We start from the raw sequence: 21,916 nt of genomic DNA on the forward strand, positions 1-21,916 counted from the left end.
AATGTAAAAGAAAGTATGGTGTACTGTGAGTACTCAATAAGTTTTTCCTTTAACTCCTTCTCCTTTTCCTTCTATTTATCATCTTTCTCTGATAACAACCAATGTTGATGATGATGATCAAAGTTCAGAGAGGAAAGGGTTTGAATCCTATTCTGCCTCTGTTTAGCTGTGTGACTTTGGACAAACCTCTCTGGATCTCACTTTAATCATAATGAAGTGGGTATAATAAAGTTTCTCCATAAGGTTGCTTGAGGGTTCAATGGCTAATGAATGAGGAAGGTATAGCACAATGTCTGCACTCAAGTAAGTTATGGGTAAATGGTCTGCCAGAACACAGGATCATCAGGGTCAAGGTTTAAACATCAGCGAATCACTTGATGTTTGCCATAGTTTCCTGGAATGGAGTGGTGGAGGATAAGACTAGTTTACGGTTTGGGTTAATGTCCAGCCCCTAAGGGTCAATGTTACAAAGTTAAACACCAGCTGAGAGAATTCAAATCACTAGATAGGGTCATTTCTAGGAAGGACACTTCTTAACCATAGGTAAAGAAATAAGAAATTGGGTGAGATTTTTGTATTTCTGTTCCAGCTCCTATGGTGCTTGAATTTGGGTAGGTATCACTTAAGAGAAGAAAGTCCTATTTCTGTAATTCATAAGAATCAGAATCCCCTCTGATTCTTTCCTGTATTAGCTCCCCCAATAAACACAAACTAGTGGCTTTTCAAAGGAGAGGCAGAATTTTCCCCTGTGGTAGAGACAGAGAATTGTTTTATAAATTGTGCAGTCAAAGGAATGGTGTTAAAGTGAGAGGAAGTAGGTAGTGGTCTCCAGGAAGATGATTTTACTTGCCACAGAAACTGTCATTCCTGGGGTGGGATGACAGTACCTGGCAGCATGAGACTCACAGAACACTTGGATTTCAGGGTCCTGCCTGCCAATCAGCATGGAGCTAAGTCAAATTAGAGCAAAAGGGCAAATCAGTAATCTTAATCAAGTCTTTACTGAAAATGTTGATAATTTGGTTCCTCATGGAATTTTGCATTATTTTCTGCTTTAAAAATATTGTTTTAAAATAGTATTTATCTTGATTACTGGGATTTTTGATACCCCTCAAATTCTGTCCCAGGTCAGCGACTCACTCCTTTATCCTACTGCTGCCCCTGATGCAAATGGCACTGAACCTAGAAATTTCCCAAGTTTCACATCATGCTTACCCATCGTGAGCAAAAAGATGACCAACATCAAGATACGAATGTGAACAAATGAGTTGAAAAAGAGCGAATTCATTCCCCTGAGAGGTAGTTGGAATACTATATTCCAACCTAAGCATCAATATGCTGTTTCAAACCCCTGTACTCAGGTGGTCATCAGTGACTGGATTTCCCCAAACCTCCCCCAATCAATTCTTTGCATTTTTAAGTCCCTACTTAATTTTTGTATTTTTTATTTGGATTTGTTGACATAATATATCTTATTTTCAAAAATTCATTAGAGATATATGCACATCAAAAATATGTCAAATTGTTGCTGCGTGAAGTATCTAAGATTTTCCTGCCTATTTCTCCTCTAGGACTTTAGTGGTGTCATGACTTACATTTAAATCTTTTGTCACCTTGAATTTATTTTTGTGTATGGTGTAAGTGTATATACATTTTGTGTATTTTTGGTGCTCGAGTTTCATTTTTTTGCACGTAGCCGTCCAGTTCTCCCAAAACCATTTGTTGAAGAGGCTATTTTTACTCCATTTTATGTTGCTGCCCACTTTGTCAAATATTAATTGACCATAGAGACTTGGGTTTATTTCTGGGCTCTCTGTTCCAAGAGACATAAAGGAAAGAATAAACAAATGGGATCTCATCAAAATAAAAGGCTTCTGCACAGCTAAAGAAAACAGTATTAAAATAAAAAGAGAATCAACCATATGGGAAAACATGTTTGCCAATGATACCTCAGACAAGGGTTTAATCTCCAAAATATATAAAGAGCTCACACGACTCCACTCTAAGAAGACAAGCAACCCAATAAAAAAATGGGCAAAGAACTTGAACAGACACTTCTCCAAGGAGGACATACAAAGGATCCAGAGGCACATGAAAAGATGCTCAGTATCGCTAGCTACCAGAGAGATGCAAATTAAAACCACAATGAGATACCACTTCACATCGGTCAGAATGGCCATCATAAACAAAGCAACAAACAACAAGTGTTGGAGAGGTTGTGGAGAAAAGGGAACCTCAGTGCACTGTTGGTGGGACTGCAGACTGGTTCAACCACTATGGAAAACAGTTTGGAATTTTCTAAGAAAACTAAAAATGGATCTGCGTTTTGACCCAGCAATTCCACTGCTAGGATTATATCCTAAGAATCCTGAAACACCAATCCAAAAGAACCTATGCACCCCAATGTTCATAGCAGCACAATTTACAATAGCTAGGTGCTGGAAGCAACATAGATGCCCATCAGTAAATGAGTGGATCAAAAAACTATGGTACATTTACACAACGGAATTCTATGCAGCAGGAAGAAAGAAGGAGCTCCTACCCTTTGTGACAGCATGGATGGAACTGGAAAGCATTATGCTAAATGAAATAAGCCAAGCAGTGAAAGACAAATACCATATGATCTCACCTTTAACAGGAACCTAAACAACAAAACAAACAAACAAGCCAAATATAACCAAAGACACTGAAATAGAGGACAAGCTGACAGTGACCAGAGGGGAGAGGAGAGGGAATTTTAGGGGAAAAGAGGGAAGGTTTACAGGAACAAGTATAAAGGACACATGGACAAAAATTAGGAGGGGGTGGAAATGGGAGGGAGGTGGGGAGGGCTGGAGGGGATCTGGGATGGGAGTAAAAGACAGAAAATTGTACTGGAACAACAATTAAAATAAAAAAATATGAAAAAATATGTCATATTATACAAAAAGATAGACAAGAAACTTAAGTGCTCCTTCTCCTGTCTCCTACCTCAAATCTCACATGACCAAAGGAACCACGTTTAACCCTCTCTTTTTTAGTTCTTTCACTGGTCATCACCAGAAATCTAAAGGATTTCTTGCTTTGTCATATGTCCGTAGTGTGTGTTGATTCTGCTATATGAAAGCTTGGGAATTTTTCTCACTTACACTTTATTCCCTCATTTCTCTTCTGTTCCCTGGTGCCATTCCTTCTTTCCCAGTTTTATTATTTATATTTTTAAGATGTGTTCCTTTTATAGCTATAAATCAGGGTTTCTCAACCTTTGCACCATTGCTGTATTAGGTGGGATAATTCTTTGCTGTGGGGGCTGCCCTGGGCACGGTAAGATGTTAAGCAGCATCCCTGGCCTCCACCCCACTAGATACCAGAAGCCCACACTTACACGCATCCCAGTTGGGATAACCAACAAATTGCCTGACTTCGCCAAATGTCCACTGGGGGCAAAATTACCCCCAGTTGAGAACCACTGACAGGGATGATATACTTAGTTCCACGGCCTTGGGACAGTATTTTCTGACTCACCACTTAGGATGAGGAAATTATCTGGATATTCTTAGCTGGTAATTCTTCTCCCATCTATTTATCTACTCCTAGAAGCTAAGCCATATGTTTACTTATTGTGGTTTATAAATAAGTATACCCTGTCCTATTAACTACAATGGTATGTTTCTTGCATTGTCTTTGAGTGGATTATAAAGTTGAAAATTAATATACATGGCTACAAGGTTACAGTTATGTGCATATTAGGGAAGGTGGATCATAGAAAAGGACATGTAAGACTAGTCATTTACATAAACCAAAAACATCCTTGCATATAAAATTAAGAAAAGGTATGAGTTCCTCAAAATATGCTACTTTCTAGAAAAAAATTCACTACTCTGGTACTCTCCAGGGCCATGATGACCACTGTTCTATTACTAGAAACCTAAAAATATGACTGACATATGGTACTCAAAAATATTTATGAAATAAAAAGAGGGACATGTAATTGTTACTAAACCTGAGCCCCTGAAGGAAACTGATCCTAAAATCCCAGTGAACTGGGTTTCCTTTTCATGAGCTTCCTGAATTACTTGGTCAGGTCAGAGTTTAGTTATTTCATATTAAGATCATGACTTTCTTATCCAGCTTTTGGGAGATAGCTTAGAGTTTCTACGCTTCTTTAATTTTTTCTTGTTGACAGAGAAGACACACACAACCGTGCCCACGTCTCGGAGATCATGCAGGCTCTTGCTCATCCTCTTTGTGAGGTGGTGTAATCCGCACCAACTCCTTTCAGGACCATTGTGATTTCTTTCCACTGCCTCCTTGTCTTGCTTGCTTCAGCTTACCCGCAAGCAATTTTTAAATGAACAAGTGTATGAACGATAAGCTTTCTTACACTTTACCTATCTGTACGTGTCTCTGTTTCAGCCCTCACACTTGCTTTTGTAGTTTGGCTGGGCACAGGATCTGAGATAGTAATTTTTCCTCAGAACTTTGCGGGCATGGAGATGACCTCCCAGTAGCTGAGGGCAAAGCCCAGGCTCCTCCTTAGATAAGGTTAAGTTCTTTACTACATGGTGTCCATTCTAAAATCAAAGGGCACCCTGTCGGTGTCAGAATGGAAGCAGCCTGTTTGTTCTCTATCAAATTTAAATACTCCAATTACTGCCTCACAGCCTGTGCAGGCAATCCCTACCTGCCTGCCCAGGGCTTGGTACCTCCCTGGCACTGAGCTGGGTGGCATGTCCCACCTCTGCCTGTCTTCCCCTGGTGCTGTTCTGATCTACAGCTTCCTCCACCCTGGCTTACCCGTCCATGCATCCATTTACTTTCTGTATTTTGGAGATTCATTATCATCTCTATCCAATGATTGTGTCCCTCTTGTCTTGTTCTTTACATTATTATGGATTTATTCCTGTTATATACCTTTTCTGTAACTTCATTGAGACTTTAGGAGGGAGGAAAGTTCTGCCCATCAGCCTCAGTCTGCCATCTTGAATCAGATTGCACTTTCTTTTGTTATGTTCTGAACATAATATGATATTTAACATTTTGTTTCTTCCTCCTGAACCACTTCAAGAAATTCGTTGCGTGACCAATCAAGGACAAACCAAATTTGTCATGTGGCTCATTGTCATGTGGCACGCAGGACTTCTATAGGAAGTTCATGCAGGAGTTCTGTAGACCTAGGTTCTAGTCCTGGTCATGGAGAAGCCATTTAACTTCTGGCAAGTTACTTAATGTCTTTGGGAACTATAAGGCACAATGATGCCAATTTGGAATTGGTTTACCTGGTTTTATATCCAAGCTCCAGTTTTTACTGGCTGTGTTTCCTGGCCACGTTACTTAGTCTCTCTGTGCCTCAGTATTCTTCTTAGTAAAACAAGGGTAATAATAGCATCTGTTATAAGAATTTGATGGTAACACCTGTCAAGTTCTCATAACAGTGTCTGCCTAGCACATACATGTTAATTGCCTTGTTATCATTGGTTTCTACTTTTGTTTTTCTGTCTGCAAATCGGGAACAATAATATGTGGGTTGTGTTACATAGTGTTTATTTAAATAGGTAGTATAAGGACTATTATATTATGGGGATCTGAATTAGTTTGATTAAGAATTAAGCTTCTACAGACTGATGGTTGACAGAGAGAAGAGAGGTCAGGGGGCTAGGTGGAAAAGGTGAAGGGATTAAGAAGTACACATTAGTAGTTGTAGAATAGTCACAGAAATATAAATGACAGTACAGAGAATATAGTCAGTAATGTTGTAATAACTATGTATCAGTAGACCACTCTGTAAAGTACATGATTCTCTAACATTATGCTGTACATATGAAATTAATACAGAATAATATTGAACGTAAACTGTAACTGAAAAAAATGTTTAAAAGGACAAAATAAAATAAACCGTTAGCGTAAAAAAAGGAATTAAGCTTCTAAGTACTAGGAGTGAATCCAGAAAGAGGTCTTTTTTCTCCTAACAGAGGGGGGCCAAACACAGACCCAGAGCCACAGGGTAGGCTCGGCCTGGCTTTACTGCCCCCGCCTGCCTTTCTGATGGAGAAAGGTGGGAATCCCTAGCCCCAGAGGGCGTTAATGTTTATCATTTTTCACTGCTCCTGACAGGATTCTGAGCACATGGACAGTGGGAAAGGGGCATAGAGGGTTTCCATGGCCTGCAGGTCTCCAGGAAGCAGTCCTTCCTCAGGTAGCAGAGGAGCCCACTCCTTCTAAGAGGTCTCAGTGGGTGCAAGAACCATGGTGTGCACCTCGTATTGTCTCCAACTGCCCCAGAGATGGGTCCTCCTTCCCCTGGGTGGGCTGGGACATTGCAGCCAAGCAATAAGGCATGGAGCTACCAGGACACAGGCAATCCTCAAATCCTCCCCCTCCCACCTCTCCACCTGCTCCTTGCAGCTTCCATAACCTGAGGATCTGCAGTGATTTTCAAACCTTGGCATACAGAAGAATTGCCAGTAAATCCAACAAAAAGGCAAGCTCCCAGGTCCCACCCTGAATTCAGTCACTGAATCAAAACTCCTGGGAATAGGACCTGAGCTAGGTGGTTCTTCCAGGTTCCAAGGACATGGAACCTCCAGTGCTATATCTGAGAAGGGTCTGGACAAACTGGGATGAGCTGGTCACCCAGTGATCCACAGCACTCCTGTCCTAATCTCCAGCAAGCTCCCAAGTGAGTGTCACAGCACCTCAGCTGATACTCCCGGATGCACACCTATCAGCACGGTTTAAATGTTGTAGTTCCTTTGGGCTCTATTCTTCCCTAGACTTGTCCTGTAAAATATGATAGCCCCATAAGCCATGTATGGCTATTTAAAATAAGATTAATTAAGATCAAATAAAGTTAAAAATTCAGGGCCATGGCCAGTGTGGGTCTGTTGGTTGGACCATCGTCCCATGTTTGGAAAGATCTCAGGTTCGATCCCCAGTGGGCACATACTTAGGTTGTGGGTTCAATCTGCAGTTGGGGCACATAGGGAAGGCAACTGATTGATGGTTCTCTCTCACATCAATGTATCTCTCCTCCCCACCCTCCTCTTTCTCTAAAACCAATACATGTATCTTCAGGTGAGGATAAAAATAATTCAGTTCCTGGGCTGCACTAGCCATACTTTAAGTACTCAGTAGATACATGTGCCTAGTAGCTTCTATGTTGGACAGCCTCGTATAGAATGATTTTATCATCAGAGACTTCTATTGGACAGCATTGCCCGAGATGATCTCTCCTGTAGGTTAGGGTTTCTCAACCTTGCCACTAATGGCATTTTGGGCCAGATAGTTCTGTTTTTTGTAAGGGGTTATCCTGGGCATTGTAGGATATTTAGCAGCCTCCCTGGCCTCTGCATAATAGTTGCCAATGTCATACCACTTGCTTCAAGTTGTGACAACCAAATATGCTTCCGGACACTTGCAATCTGCTATCAAGGGCAACACTGCACTGATTGAGAATCACTGCCCTAGACACATGGCTTCCACCTTTCTCTGTCTAAAATAGAATATCAGCTAACCACACACACTGCAATTCAAACAGACACCACAGTGCAAACACTGTCCTGCAATTCCGGTGCATCAATTGTCTTTATATCTAAGGCCTGTGGCTTTCACTGTCTTTGATGGCAGTCTTATACACAAGAAAGAAAGTCTTGTCATAAGGTGTCACTTGCACGGGGTGGTGGTAGTTAGGGTTATAGTAAGGGCGAGACCCCTGGGAAGAGTTTGGCCTAGAAAATTCCCACTGAGAAGGGATTACAGTAAAACAAGAGGCATCCCGCCAGTGTAATGAGATTTGAGAGGCTTCAAAACATCCATGTACATAAAAGAATTATCCCATTTTAGCTTCTTGAACTTTCCTAGTGGAGATTAATTGGTGACATTTGCCAGCTCTATTGTCCCAAGTTTCCCATTTCTTACTTTCAAAATATATTGGGATTCATTCTCTGAATGTATTTTTGCCATGTCTAGATGATGCCCTTCATGAAATGAAGTTCATGTTTATTTTTCACTTCCTCATGTGCTTAACAAGCTAAAATCTTACATGTCTATTGCATTCATAAAGTATAATTGCCTTTCCTTGTGAATTAAGTAAGTATATTGAAAATTTAGTAAATTCCTTGGTGAAGGGAAAACATAAGTAAAGAACAAGAAGACATACCCATTTTATCTTAGATTTTTCTGCTCCTACCATAGCTTGTATTTTGTTTTGCCCACAGAGACCTGATTTTTTGAAGGGCCCAAACTCATGGCTATGAACGTGCCTGGGTCAGAGGCGGAAACAGGCTGGAAAGCCCTGTGGGGCATGCACTGACCAATGTTTAGTTATGGGAGGGTTTTGTTAAACAGGTGATTAGAGCTTATGCCCTCATATGCTTTCAATAAACTGTTTACATTCCCTTTGTTTCCTTGTTCTAAATAGTACTTGAGGCAGTTAAAGGATTTAAGATGTTAGTTTGTAGCGACATCAGTGATGACAGCCACAGTAATGGTTAAGCTAACAGGACAAGCCCAGAAAGAACAATGAAGTCTTTACAAACAAAATCTGAATCTCAGCTCAGATGTAGATGTGTTTGAGTGTTGGGTGGCCTGGTGCCTGGGCAACCTCTTAGGGACCTGTAGTGGCCTTCCAAGATCAGGAGAAAAGAATCAAAGCTTCCAGACTATAATTATGAAAGCTTCGTTGAAATGAAACGCCTAGATGAACCGTTTCTTTTGGCTCAAAAGAAAAAAAAACCTTTTTTCCCTCCGTTTTGGGATTTTTTAGAAGCACAGACTTGTATTTTGTGTGTGTGTGTATGTTGGAGGAAGGGGGCAAGTATGCAATGATATTATTGTATAATGTCTATTGTTTCTAAAATTTAGTGATTTGTACTCTACCTCCATAATTTTGGCCACTTCAAATTTTTTTATTTATTGATTTTTTATTTATTTAGAAAGAGAGACATTGATTTGTTGTTCCACTTATTTATGTGACTGACCCTTTGCCCTGACTGGGATCTAACTCACAATTCTGGTGTATTGAAACAACACTCAAACAAACAGAGCCGCCCGACCAGGGCCTTTTTGCCACTTTTCTTACCATGCATAGTAACATTTACCTATGGTTTTTAAATTTTTACCTAGTAGGTTTATTTTAAAAGGAAACTGATGTCATTATTGTAAATGGGGAACTTGTACCACTGGCTTATAAACATAGGTGACTATATATTTATATGCACACATACATATAGGGAAAATCAAACCATGTCATTAAATTCTAGCTAGATTATGTTGCGTGAAAGAAGCTACATTCTGTGCAATTCCACTTATGTGACATTTTGGAAAAAGCAAAACTGTAGGATCAGTGATGGGCAAAGAATGAGAGGAGGGGTTGATTATAGAGGGGTGGCACAAGGCAGTTTGGGGTAAGAGAACTGCTCTGTACCCTAATTGGGGTGGTAGTTATGCATGTGTTTAAACTCATAGAACTATGCACCAGAATATTTTATTGTATGTTAATTTAAAAATGAAATAGTAAAATTCTAGTATAAGTTGTGGCTTCATGAAGTTTCTGAGCTTGGAGCTTTGCTATATCTTTGGGAAATTCAGAGAGGTGTTTAAGATTTATTAGCACCAGTGGAGACTTTACCTAGTTATTAATTCAAAATATTAAATGGGAATTGAAAAGGAAAGAACTACTGCTGGGAAGTTCCTTGTTATTTTCCACCAGGAAAATGATCCTTTCAAGAATCCTTGAACTTAGCTGAAACCCTCAATTTATAAATGGGATGTGTTTGGCCAAATATGGACCCATGCATGAGAAGTACAACCCCCCCACCCCACCCAACTCCGCCCCTGACAGTCCCGCTGATGCCAGTGTAGGTTTAGTTCCCTTCTCACTGGCTGAGGATGGCCACCACCAAGGTGGACTCCAGGTGGTGGGTGAGATGAATGAGAACTTTGTGGAACAACATTCATTCATTCATTCAACAATATTAATTGAGCGCCTTCTACATGTCAAGCATGGTGTTAGATGTTGGGGACAAAGTGAACAACCTAGAATAACCCCTACCCTTACAGAGCTGTCAGTCTAGTGGTGGGCAAATATTGAACAATACTAGCAAAAGTTAGTGTGTAATTACAAACCATACTTCCCATGGGAACATCCTATGGAGCAGGATGATACAAGAAGGACTTTCAAGGAGAACTATTTGAATGTGGAGGGGGAAATGATGCTTCTTTGTGAGACAAGAGTTAGTCACACCAATAGTGAAGAGAAAAGCGTCCTAGGCAGAAGGAGCAGCATATTGCAAAGACCACAGCCCAGGAAAACAGCCCAGTGTGTTTAGTGTAGGGGCCGACAAACTACACCATGCACCTCATATACAGCTGATGAACTAAGAATGATTTTTATATTTTTAAATTGTTAACAAAAGAATAATAACTTGTGACACATGAAAGCTATGACATTCAAATTTTGGTGTCCATAAGCTGGAACACAGACACACCCATTCCATTATGTTCCCTAGGGCTGTCAGCTGTCTGTGTCAAGTGCGGGTGAGGTTGGAAATGTGTTCGGGGTTGTTGGCTTTTAAATTTCCTTTTACTGCTGTGATGGATGTTATGTTTAACATTTCACTGGTGGTTTTATTGTGCTTGTTTTGAGGCTTTAAGTAAATTATACAGTTGAAAAACTCAATACATTTTGATTACAGCTAATTTTGATTTATTTTAAAGCCTTCACAGCCTTTTTGGAGATTGGGCATAGAAGCATTCACACAGTCAGCGTATTCTAGCCTTTTCTCTACCCAATGACCCCACAGTGCTTTAGTGTTATACTCTTTTTAAAAATTGTTTTTTATTTTATTTTTTAAAAGATTTTTAAAATTATTTTTTAGAGAGAGGGGAAGGGAAAGAGAAAGAGAAGGAGAGAAACATCCATGTGTGGTTGCCCCTCATGTGCCCCCAACTGGGGACCTGGCCTGCAACCCAGGCATGTGCCCTGACTAGGAATCAAACCAGTGATCCCTTGGTTCACAGGCCTGTGCTCAATCCGCTGAGCTACACCAGCCAGGGCTGGTTTTTATTTTAAAATGACCCTGACTTGGAAAAATTCTTGTCTCATTTTTTGTCTTTACTATTCTTTTTTTTTTAATTGTTGTAACACATAACATTGAATTTATTGTCTTAACCATTTTTAAGTCTGTATTTCAATACTGTTAAGTACATTTACATTGTTATGTAATCAATCTCTAAAAATTTTTCATCTTGCAAAACTGAAACTAATAGCCATTAAACAACTAACAACTCCCTGTTTTTTTATTTCTGTGGGTTTGACTACACTAGATAATTCACACAACTGGGCTCATGCAGTATTTGTCTTTTTTTTATTTTTATTTATTTATATTTAGAGGGGGAAGGGAGGGAGATAGAGAGAAACATCAATGTGCAGTTGCTGGGGGTCATGGCCTGCAACCCAGGCATGTACCCTGACTGGGAATCGAACCTGCGACACTTTGGTTTGCAGCCCGCGCTCAATCTACTGAGCTACTCCAGCCAGGACTCAGTATTTGTCTTTAACTGACTGAGCCATGCTGATCAGGGCTCAAATTTTGATATAATCCAGTAGAAACTTGTGCTACATGTGCTTTTCTACACATCCAAGAAATCATTGCCAAATCCAATGTCATGAATCTTTTTTCCTATTTTCTTCTAAGAGACTTACAGTTTTAGGTCTTACTTTTTTAGGTCTTTGATCCATTTTGAATTAAATTTTGTATATAGTACAAGGTAAGAGACCAACTCCGTTCTTCTGCACATGGGTATGCAGTATTCCCAACACCATATGTTGAAAAGGCTATTCTTTCCCCATTGAATGGTTTGGACACCCTTGTAGAAAATCATTTGACCCTAGAGAAGAGAGTTTATTTCCGGGATCTCTTTCTATTCCATTGGTCTATGTGTCTGTCTTTATGCCAATTCTTGCCTCTTTTTATTCAACTTTGTTTTCCTTTCTGCAAAGAAGCCTTTTTTCTCCTAGATCAAAATTGTGTTGTTTCTATTATCTATTTTTAATAGGGGCAAAATCTCTGCCTTATTTTCCCTTTTCCTTGAGTAATCTTCATTGGTTATTTAAAAGAAGTAATTTTAAAAATATTTTATTTATTCATTTTCAGAGATAATAAGGGAGGAATAAAGAGGGAGAGAAACATCAATGTGTGGTTGACTCTCGCATGTCTCCCCACACTGGGGACCTGGCCTGCAACCCAAGCATGTGCCCTGACTGGGAATCGAACTAGCTACCTTTCAGTTCATAGGTTGGCACTCAATCCACTGAGGCACACCAGCCAGGGTGATGTAATTAAATAAGTAAATTAAAAAGTGAGGAAGTTACTTTTTACTTGTGTGGGAGATGGTTAATTGTAGTTAAGAAAATTGAAGTTACGTTAAAATCCTTGCCCCTGCTTAGTATCTTTGAGAACTCGGAGAAGTTTCCAAGTCCCTCTAAGCCTCCATTTCCTCATTCATATAATGGGAACATGAAGAGTCCTTCACGCTGAATTGACTGAAGATTCTGGGAGAGTATGTTTGTGTGTTGTTCTGCTCTATGCCTGGCTCAGAGTAATCAGTAAAATTTATGCTCAGAAGTATGCATTTTCTTATTTTGTCTATTTCACCTCCTAACTTAGATTTCACTTTCATCCAAAATATCTATCCTTTTCTCTTTAATGAGAAAATCTCCCTTCTGCTTCCTTTGCTTTTTTTTTCCTATAAATTTTTCTTTACATCATTGATTTGGAGAGTTGGAAAAGCCCTTTTCAGTCTCCAATGTTAATCCTAGTTGAACTTGGTCATTCTCAAATGCCAGGGTGAGTGGGGTATGGAAGGAGTGGTGATTTTGTCACCTGAAGACATTTGGCAATGTCTGGATATATCTGGTTGTCACAACCTTAGGAAGAGGCTATTGGCACCCATAGGCAGAGGCCAGGGCTGCTGCTGAACATCCTACGAGGCACAGGGCAGCCCCCACAGCAAACAATTACCCAGCCCCAAATGTCAATAGTGCTAAAGAGAAAACCTAGTTTAACTGAGACAAATCCTGCCAGTCTTGTTTTCTATATTAGTGTCTTGAACTCGCCTTTTTTGCAAGCTGCACTTGGTACTGACTGGATATTTCTAGAGAAAAGGAAAAAGATTAATTTTGTGAGTATTCCTGGTTGTCCTTCTGGGGTGAAAATGTGAAAATGAATATGCTACTTATCTGTAGCTGTTAGGAATTAGTACATCTACTTGGGACCCACCTCCATTAGGAACTGCGAACGCTGATGTTGAAAACAATGAAACCAAACAACCTGGCCAATCCACTTCCAGGTCTCTTCCTTGGAGAATGTTTTTCATGAACACAAGGGGACGCAGCTGGGATGCATACTGATCATTTTAGTAGTGAAAAATGGGAAACAGCCTAAATGCCCATCAGTAGGAGAAGGAATGAATACAGTGTAGTTGATCATATAATGGAACAGTATACAGCCATTAAGATGAACAAACATCTAGACTGAAGTAACTAGAACTTCTAGCTGTAGTTACTAGAACTACTAACATGGACAGGTCTCAAAACCAATTTTGTGCTAAAAAAGGCAAGTTGCAGAAAATATGTAGGGTATGAGATAGATGGCTATAGATACAACTTTTATGTGTATTGTGACTTTGACATGTATATGTGGCTTCACTAGTTTCCTAGGGCTGCTGTAACAAGGCGCCATAGGCTGGGTGGCTTAATGAACCAAAACTCATTGTCTCACAGTCCTGGAGGCTGAGAGCCTGAACACGAGGTGCTGACAGGGTGACGATCCCTCTGACACTTGTAGGGAAGGATCCTTACTTGCCTCTTCCAAGCTCTAGAAGCCCCAGACTTTCCTTATCTTGTGGCAGGATGACTCCAGTCTTCACATGGTGTCTCCCAGTGTTTCTTCTCTGTGCATGTCTGCATCCAAATGCCCCTTTTTGATTAGGACATCAGTCATATTGGATTTGGGCTCACCCTAATAACCTCATTTAACTTCATTACCTCTGTAGAGACTTTATTTCTAAGTCAGGTCACATCGTGAGATACCAGGAGTCAGGACTTCAGTGTATCTTTTCCTGGGGTCACAGTTCAACCCCTATCAATGGTGAAAGTATAAACAATATGACCTGGACAGTTGCACACCAAATTCACGATAGTGCTGGTTTCCGACAGCGAAGAAGAGTGAAGAGGGTGGGAAACTGGCTGGGGGAGAGGCTTAAAGCACTTCCACTTTACCAACAATGTTTTATTTCCTTGGTGAAATACACACAAATCTTGAATTCATATGAAAAAGATTAGTATTTGCTAATGTTTGTTGTTTTATTCTCTATACTTTACTCTAGTTTAATTTTTTCAATGTTACCAGGAGAAAAGAAAACTAGGAGGCGTGTGAGCCAGCATTTCTCATTTCCAGGTGCACCTGACTGAGCTGCACAGTGTGACACGGATTTTTATAGATGTCAAAGTTCTCCGTTTTTCAGGATAGACGGCTCTGCCTGTAATCGGCAATTTGGAAAAATCGGACTTTAGACCCGTGTCAGAGATTGTAACCTTTCATAAATCGTCTGTATCCGCTCCTATCAACAGCCAGCCTGAGAGAACCTCCAGCCACAGCTGAGACCGGGGTTCCCAACAATATCTACAGACCAAGTTGGTTTGCACAGCTTCCATCTGTTTGGGGCAAAGTGAAAAAAATAAGGAGAGAGGAGTAACTTTTTATGAAGCTAAATCTATTCAATTAAATGGTTTCCCTTCCTTTTGAGATTGGAGCCCTCTCTTAAAAAAAAAGTTCATAAACTGTTTTATGAAATAACAGTGATAGTAGGTTGTTAGCTGTCATTGCTTTTTTAATGTCTTTATTTAGCAAAATAAAGTGTTTCTTCCCTTCTCCCATTTTTAAAAAATTTGATTAGTCTTTTAAATCAAATGAATGGTGGCTTGTTGGAACTAGTTAATAATTTCTATAGAATCACTTTGATAATTTTGACTGTGGGTTTTAAATATGTGTGTATCTTATATCATTTATAGGACTGTAGCTAGCATAAGCAATGTTGATTTCATTTAGGTTGAAAGGTTCACCTTGCTCCCTGTCAGCATGACAAAGTTCACCTGTTTAGATAAAATAAAAAGTATAGCTGATACTAGAATTTGTGGTTTGGCTTTGCCTCTTACGGGGTGTTGTCTCGCACTGGTGATCAGGTTTGTTGCTACACAAGCCCCTGCTTTCTCTTTCCTTGACTTTCAGGTCATAAGTGGCCTCAATTAGCAAAACTAACCTTTGCACAGTTCACAACTGCGTGGCTGTGATATGGTTGGCCAAGGCCTGCAGCAGGAGAGAGAAAAAGGAAACTTGAGAAAAGAACCAGGACCAGCCATCTTCTGTGTGTAGGTCTAAAGCATTGTTTTTTTTGATAACGACATGATATTTCATTATGCAGATATGCTGACAGATTGGGCCCATCCCCTGTGGGTGGACTTTTAGACTGTTTCAGTTTTTTTGTTATTATATACAAAGCTTTACCTGACAATACTTAATGACTCTGTGTCCCTGTATTTTGTGAGGTCACTTTGGCAGCTGCAGGAAAGAGTTTGTGAGTGGCTTGCCTTGGCTTATGTTGGTGAAAGATTGGCAAAGCCAAGAGGCAGCAGACATCCAGATAAATATCCTTAATGTGACCTCATTGTGGTTATAAAATGTAGAGTAAGTCAGTATTTAATATTATCAATAGGTTCTGCAACTTTAAGTGAAATGATGTGTAACAAAGCCAATTTTACACAAGCTAATTGATATAAACAAGTAAAGTTTCTACATCATCTCATCCATGTTATGAAATGACATTGAACAAAGCAATGTTATTCGAAGACCTGCTGTAATTTAATCTTGAGTATTCCTGGACTAGCTGAATGACAAATGCAAGGTTGTTATGATCACCCATTCAAACCAGGAGCCTTGCAAGATCAAATAGGGAGTCCACAATGAACAGACTTAGAAAGTATTTAATTGCTTGAAAGTGTGACTGAGAACCTTCCAAACAGTGAAGTGGGAAACCCTAAATGGATGACAAAAGGAGGTCTCAGAACAGAGGTGCATTGGCCCTTTTAGGAAAGTGCTGGAGCAGTAAAATTTGGAGGAAAAAAAGTATAGTATCCCCTTTGTGCTTTTCCCAAGGCACAAAGAAGAATTATTCCTTTGAAAGGACAGGATATTTGTTCCTCTAACAGTGAATAGGAATCTATGAGTAAGGTTCTTAGGAGACCACGCCTACTTCATTTGACCATTAATACAAAACTATTTCCTTGTAGTTACTTCCTCCTTCCTCTTCTTTCCCAATGCTTTTCTGTGGGCTCAGCTTTTTCATTTGTTTAGGAATTTTTTCCAGTGCAGGTGCCAGTGGTTAGAGCACCATTTAGGCTTGGACTGTGAAAAAGACACATAGTACACAAGCTCCTGCCTAATGACACTAGTAGAATAGGGAACTGTATCAATAAACTTGGAACTAATTACTGGCTGATCACATATGACATCTATTTACCTATCTGTCCATCCATCCATCCACCTACTTCCTACTTGTCTATCATCTATCTATCTATCTATCTATCTATCTATCTATCTATCTAATCTATCTACCTCTCATCTGTCTTTGTATCTATGTGTGTTTTTGTGTACTATATGAATATACTTGGATATGTGAATAAATATATATATAAATAGATTTGTCAAAGATTCTAAACAAAGATGACCTCGTATTGGTCAGGCTAAGCTAAGCTCTGGCACATCAAGAAAAATTCAAAATCTCAATGGCTTAACACATAAACGTTTATTTCTTGCTCATAAAAACAATTTGGGTTCGTGGAGGCAGGGGTGAGCTGTGCTCCATGTAGTCATGCAGGAACCCAGGCTGATGATTGAAACCCACCAGAAATGTCACTGGTTGCCTTGACAGGGAAAATGGGTGTCAGAGGGTTGTGTTTTGGCTTTTAGATGCTTTGGCTTGGAAGTGTCACCATCACTTAAGTTCACAGCCATTGGCCAGAAATAGCCGTATGCCACTGCCTTACTGCAAGGTGGCGGCATATCCCCTCGCAGTCACCTGCGTAGTGGTGGGGGGACTCCAGAGTCTCCTCCCCACTCTACTCCTGGTTTTATTATGTGGTTATCTGATCCCTTTGGAAGGGTTCTTATGATATATTCTTTTCAAAAATTTATCCTGGGAAGAGGTGTGGCCCTCTCAAAAACTGATATACTTCCTCTTTTTCACAAGTGGTGAGTATCAGATAACCCTTCATGATTATTTTCAGATTGGACTAACAAGCTCACAGCAAAATTTAGTTAGAGTCCCTATGACAAGCTAGGAATTTTGCAGAATTGCTCCTTCCTTTACATCATTATAAAACATTTCCTATTTCTTTAATCATGGCCTGGTTGAGTGCATGACTTTTATTGACTACCAACCCTCTATCTCTTTTGGAAGTTTCCATGGTTTACATTACACATCAATTAAAACAATGGTAAAAAAATAGCTTTCATTCAATGAATGCTTTCTTGGTGACAGGTGCGTTATGTGCCTTTTCTCAGTCATTCCCCACGACAACCCTATGAGATATTATTGTCAGCACTGGATGGGTAAGGAAACAGACTCAGAGAGGCCAAGTGGCTTGCCCAGGTCCACACAGCCAGCAGAGGGAAACTAAATCCAGTTCTACCTGATGTCAAGAGCTGAGTTCCTAACGGCTTTCATTTCCTGGCATCACATAGCCAAATGATTTAATTCAGGTAATGGGTCCTGTTCTCACCTAGCTTTTGCTTTCATTAATTCAGATTTTTAAAATATATACATATATTTGGAAAATTGGAAATTTGGAAATGTTTGTGAGCCAGAATCTTTCATTTTTAAAAACTGGTATAGTGGCCTCCTGGGGAAATAGAAGGCTCTGTATTATAGCTTCTAGTTTAGGTCTTTTTACTTTTCTTTTAAAAATTAAGAAGTAATATATTTACAGAGATGTGCACAACTCTATAGTGCATTTGATGAATTTACACACACCCGTAACCACCACCTAGATCAAGATATAGAACATTTTCAGCACCCTAGAGTTTTCCTCGCATCACTTTTTGTCTCTTCCCTTTCCCAAGCTAATTCTGACTTATATCACCATTTACTGATTTGTCTGTTCTTAACCTCTGCACAAATATTACACAGTATGTACTCTTTCATTCTTTGTATCTGACTTTTCCACTCCTCATTACATCTGTAAGATGCATCCATGTTTTTGCGTGTAGCAGAAGTTCGGTCTTGGTTCCTGTGGTGTGGTATTTCATTTTAGGATTATACCACAATTTATTTGTTCATTCTGCTGTTGAATGACATCTGGGCGGTTTTCAGTTTCTGGCACTTACAAAAAATGCTGCTGTGAACACTCTCACTGCCTTTTGGTAGAGTGTTCTTACGTATTGATTTGTTACATTTAATAGCTCAGGTTTTTGTAGGACATAGAAGTCCGAGACCATAAATGTGTTAATATCTGTTCTTGCAACACCAGGAAATGAAGGGGTTTAATTTCTCTCTTATGAAATGTAGCAACAAAGCATAGTATTTAGACTTCTGAGCACTCACAGTTTGTGTACATGTTTCTGTTTGCAAAACTTGGCATATTCAACAGAATTCTTCTCTTTCATTTGCAAATTATAGAAACCCAACTCAAAATAACTTAAGTCAAAAAAAGAGAGTATAATGAATCAAGTATTCTGTGGTCATTGGACTTCAGTCATGGCTAGATTCGGGTGTTTAAATAATGCCATCAGCATTTGATTTCTATTTCTATTTATTTCTTGGCTCTGTTCTCTCCCCTGTTGGCATCAGAGAGCTTCTCTCTTCCCAACAGGTCTGACCAAACTCCCAGAATTGAATCTTATAGGTTATGACTGGGTTATATACCCTGACCCAATCACTGTGTTCAGAAAGAAAATAATCCTGATTGGTTTAAACGTCCACAACTGGATTGAGAGTGGGGGTGTTACTCAAAGAAAAGTTGTTACCACAGATGAGAGAAATGGATACTGGGCAGAAAAAAATCTTTAAAAATAGACTTCCACAGTTCTGAGAAGTATCGAACTGAGATGGCCAGCAAATGTTCTCTGATTATAGGTGATGGCAGACAGTTAATTGTTTTTAGCCCTGATCACTCAACAGAAAGTCTAACTGTTTCTGTTTGCATAGAGATTAATTTGTCAACATTAGCTGAACTTTTAAAACAGTCTACTTTCATTTTTCAAACGCTTCACCATTCATCTAATGTTTGCTTGCCTTGAGATACTTTTGTCTTTCATTTTTCTTCCTCCTCACCCTTCCCATATCAGTTCAGTACACAAATCCTGTTGATTCTTCTTTTAAATTTTCTCCCCTACTTCTTATTTTCTTCACTGTCCCTACTGACACTTCATCGGCAGTTCCAGGCTTACAGCCTATCACCAGAGCAACCCTAATGACACAAGAACACGCCTTGCCCAGTGATTCTCGTCAAAGTCTTAGAAGACTGACTTGGGTCAGGTGCCCATTCCTGAGCCAGACCCTGGGCCCAGGGCACGGTGGACACTGATTGGCCAGGCCTGGTTCATGTGACCAAGAGTGGGAGAGGGGCAGGCGCCCAGAGGAAAATCAGGGTATTGATGCCAAAAGAAGGGGAAATGGGTAATAGGCAAGTAAAAGCAACAGATATCTAGCACACTTAGAAATTAAAACGTCAACACTTCTGATTTGAAAGTATGCCATTTCTATAGATTAGAGCTCATGGAACTCATAAAATCATATTTTCAACTGGAAGAGATAATACCAGTTGTCTCCTTACCCACATCCTCTAGTTACCATTAACCATTCTTCCTTCAGGCACTCATAATAACTTGTGCTTTGAACCCTAGAACCACCAGTGCAATCAGAGTGCTTAAAAAGTCCTAGTTCCTTCAATCTTTTGGTTCATTTTACCTTTCCTTATAATCTCTCAACTGAGAGATTATATTGGTCAGGATATAAATTTGGCTACATGTATCAGAGGCCCCCAAAACAGTGGTTTACATGAGATAAACTTTTTTTTTCTTTACATAAAAGCCCAAGCTGATATATCAGCACTGATCTGTGACATCATCAGCAACCCAGCCTTCTTCCCTCTGTTGTGCTGCTATTCCTGGGGTGGTGCTGCCTTTTTGTGCATGCCCACCATCACACACCATCATTTCCACATTCCAGCCCACAGGAAGCGAGGACAGAGAATGGGAGGAATACCCCTTCCCTTTAGCCACACCACCTGGAAGTTGTATATATGGCTTTCACTCACATCTCATTGATCATGCTGATGGCCACACCTAGGAGCACAGGAGGCTGGGAAACATAGACTTTATTATGGGAAGCTGTGTATCCAACTATGAAATAAAGGAGGGCAAACACTTGAAAATAACCAGCAATCCCTGTAGGGAAGAAAGGAAAATATCTGACCTTTTCCTTCCTCTTGTTTTTCAGATTAAAAGGAAAAAGATCCCTGAGCAACGCAAATGCAGGAACATTTGAACATTCCAGGGTAAAAGATCTGTGCCAGCATGTCTGCCTACTACAGGAATAACGGATATGAGGAAGAGCCAGATTACCCTTACTATTCAGGGTCACGGAACCACACACAGGAGTATTTGAAAACTCAGGATTATCCAGATTCTCTAGGTCCTCTGAACAGCTCAGATTACTCCAAAACCAGGAGCAACCCATACTCTGAAGTCTCCAGAACAAGTCCAGACTATCCCAGGTCTCTAGCAGAACCAGATTATCCTGGATCTCTGAGTAATCCAGACTATCCTAGCACCAGAAACAATCTGTACTCTGCAGGCTCCAGAAGAAATCCAAACTATCCCAGGTCTCTAGCAGAGCCAGATTATCCTGGGTCTCAAAATTATTCAGACTACCCTGGCACCAGGAACAATCCATACTCTGCAGGCTCCAGCAGAAGTTCAGACTATCCCACATCTCTGGCAGAGCCAGATTATCCTGGATCTCAGAATAATCCATACCATCCAGACTCATTCAGAGAGCCAGACTACTCTGAGTCTCATCAAAATCCTGAATTTGCAGGTTCCAGAAGCAGTGGAAACTATGCAGGCTCCAGAACAAATCCTGATTACCTTAGCTCCCAGGGAGAACCAGACTACCCTGGGGCTCAGGGAAATGCTAACCATCCTGGCCCCAGAGCCAATTCCAATTACTATCCAGACTCTAAAAGGAATCAAGAATATGCTGGTTCCAGAATCAAACCATACATGGACACTCAGGCTGAGCCTGATTATCCAGGTGCTGAGAATCAGCCTAACTCTCCAAACTTTTTAGACAAACCAGACTATCCTGGTGCTGAGGACTATCAGAATTCTTCAAAATTTTGGGTGGAGCCTGATTACCCAGATGCTGAGGATGGTCGTGATTATGGCTCTTCCAAGACTGCAGAAATGACCACGGAGTAAGTGCAGGTGTCTCCCTCCACTGAGGGTGGGGGCTGAGTCACTGAAACTAGGTTGGCATTGTTTGGGTTAGGGACATGCATGATGGTTTTCGTGAACCAAAGTTATGGTGAAACTTTCACTCTAACCTGTAGATCTCACCTGGGCCATGAACTCTCAGCCTGAGGCTTCAAGCCTTTACCTGAATAACCTTTCATCACCTCTTGCTTGGATAACATTTTTCCCCAGTCCCCACTCAGTATCCATTCTCTGAAAAACACTTACTAGATCCCCACTGTTTTGACCTGCTACTTTGCAGATCAAAGACTTGATAGGATTAAGACTTGATAGTTATGATTCCAAACATTTTAACTAGAAGTATATCAACTGGAATGTATTGCAATAAAAAAATGCTTCAAAGA

The 21,916-nt window shown here is 40.2% G+C and overlaps 1 protein-coding gene across 2 annotated transcripts in view; it reads left to right on the top strand.

Annotated features, from left to right (window-relative positions):
• The window catches only part of TMC5 (transmembrane channel like 5), a 67,520-nt gene that overhangs the window by 8,080 nt on the left and 37,524 nt on the right, over positions 1-21,916 (top strand). For both annotated transcript variants that reach the window (XM_045819354.1, XM_045819355.1), the window contains exon 2: positions 20,536-21,514. In XM_045819354.1, coding sequence (XP_045675310.1) covers positions 20,613-21,514 — 902 coding nt within the window. In that variant the 5' untranslated portion in view covers positions 20,536-20,612. The remainder of the gene's footprint in view (positions 1-20,535; positions 21,515-21,916) is intronic.

The sequence above is a fragment of the Phyllostomus hastatus genome, unplaced genomic scaffold (assembly GCF_019186645.2).
Source record: "Phyllostomus hastatus isolate PE091 unplaced genomic scaffold, TTU_PhHast_1.1 phas_scaffold_385, whole genome shotgun sequence".
NCBI classification, from domain to species: Eukaryota; Metazoa; Chordata; class Mammalia; order Chiroptera; family Phyllostomidae; genus Phyllostomus; species Phyllostomus hastatus.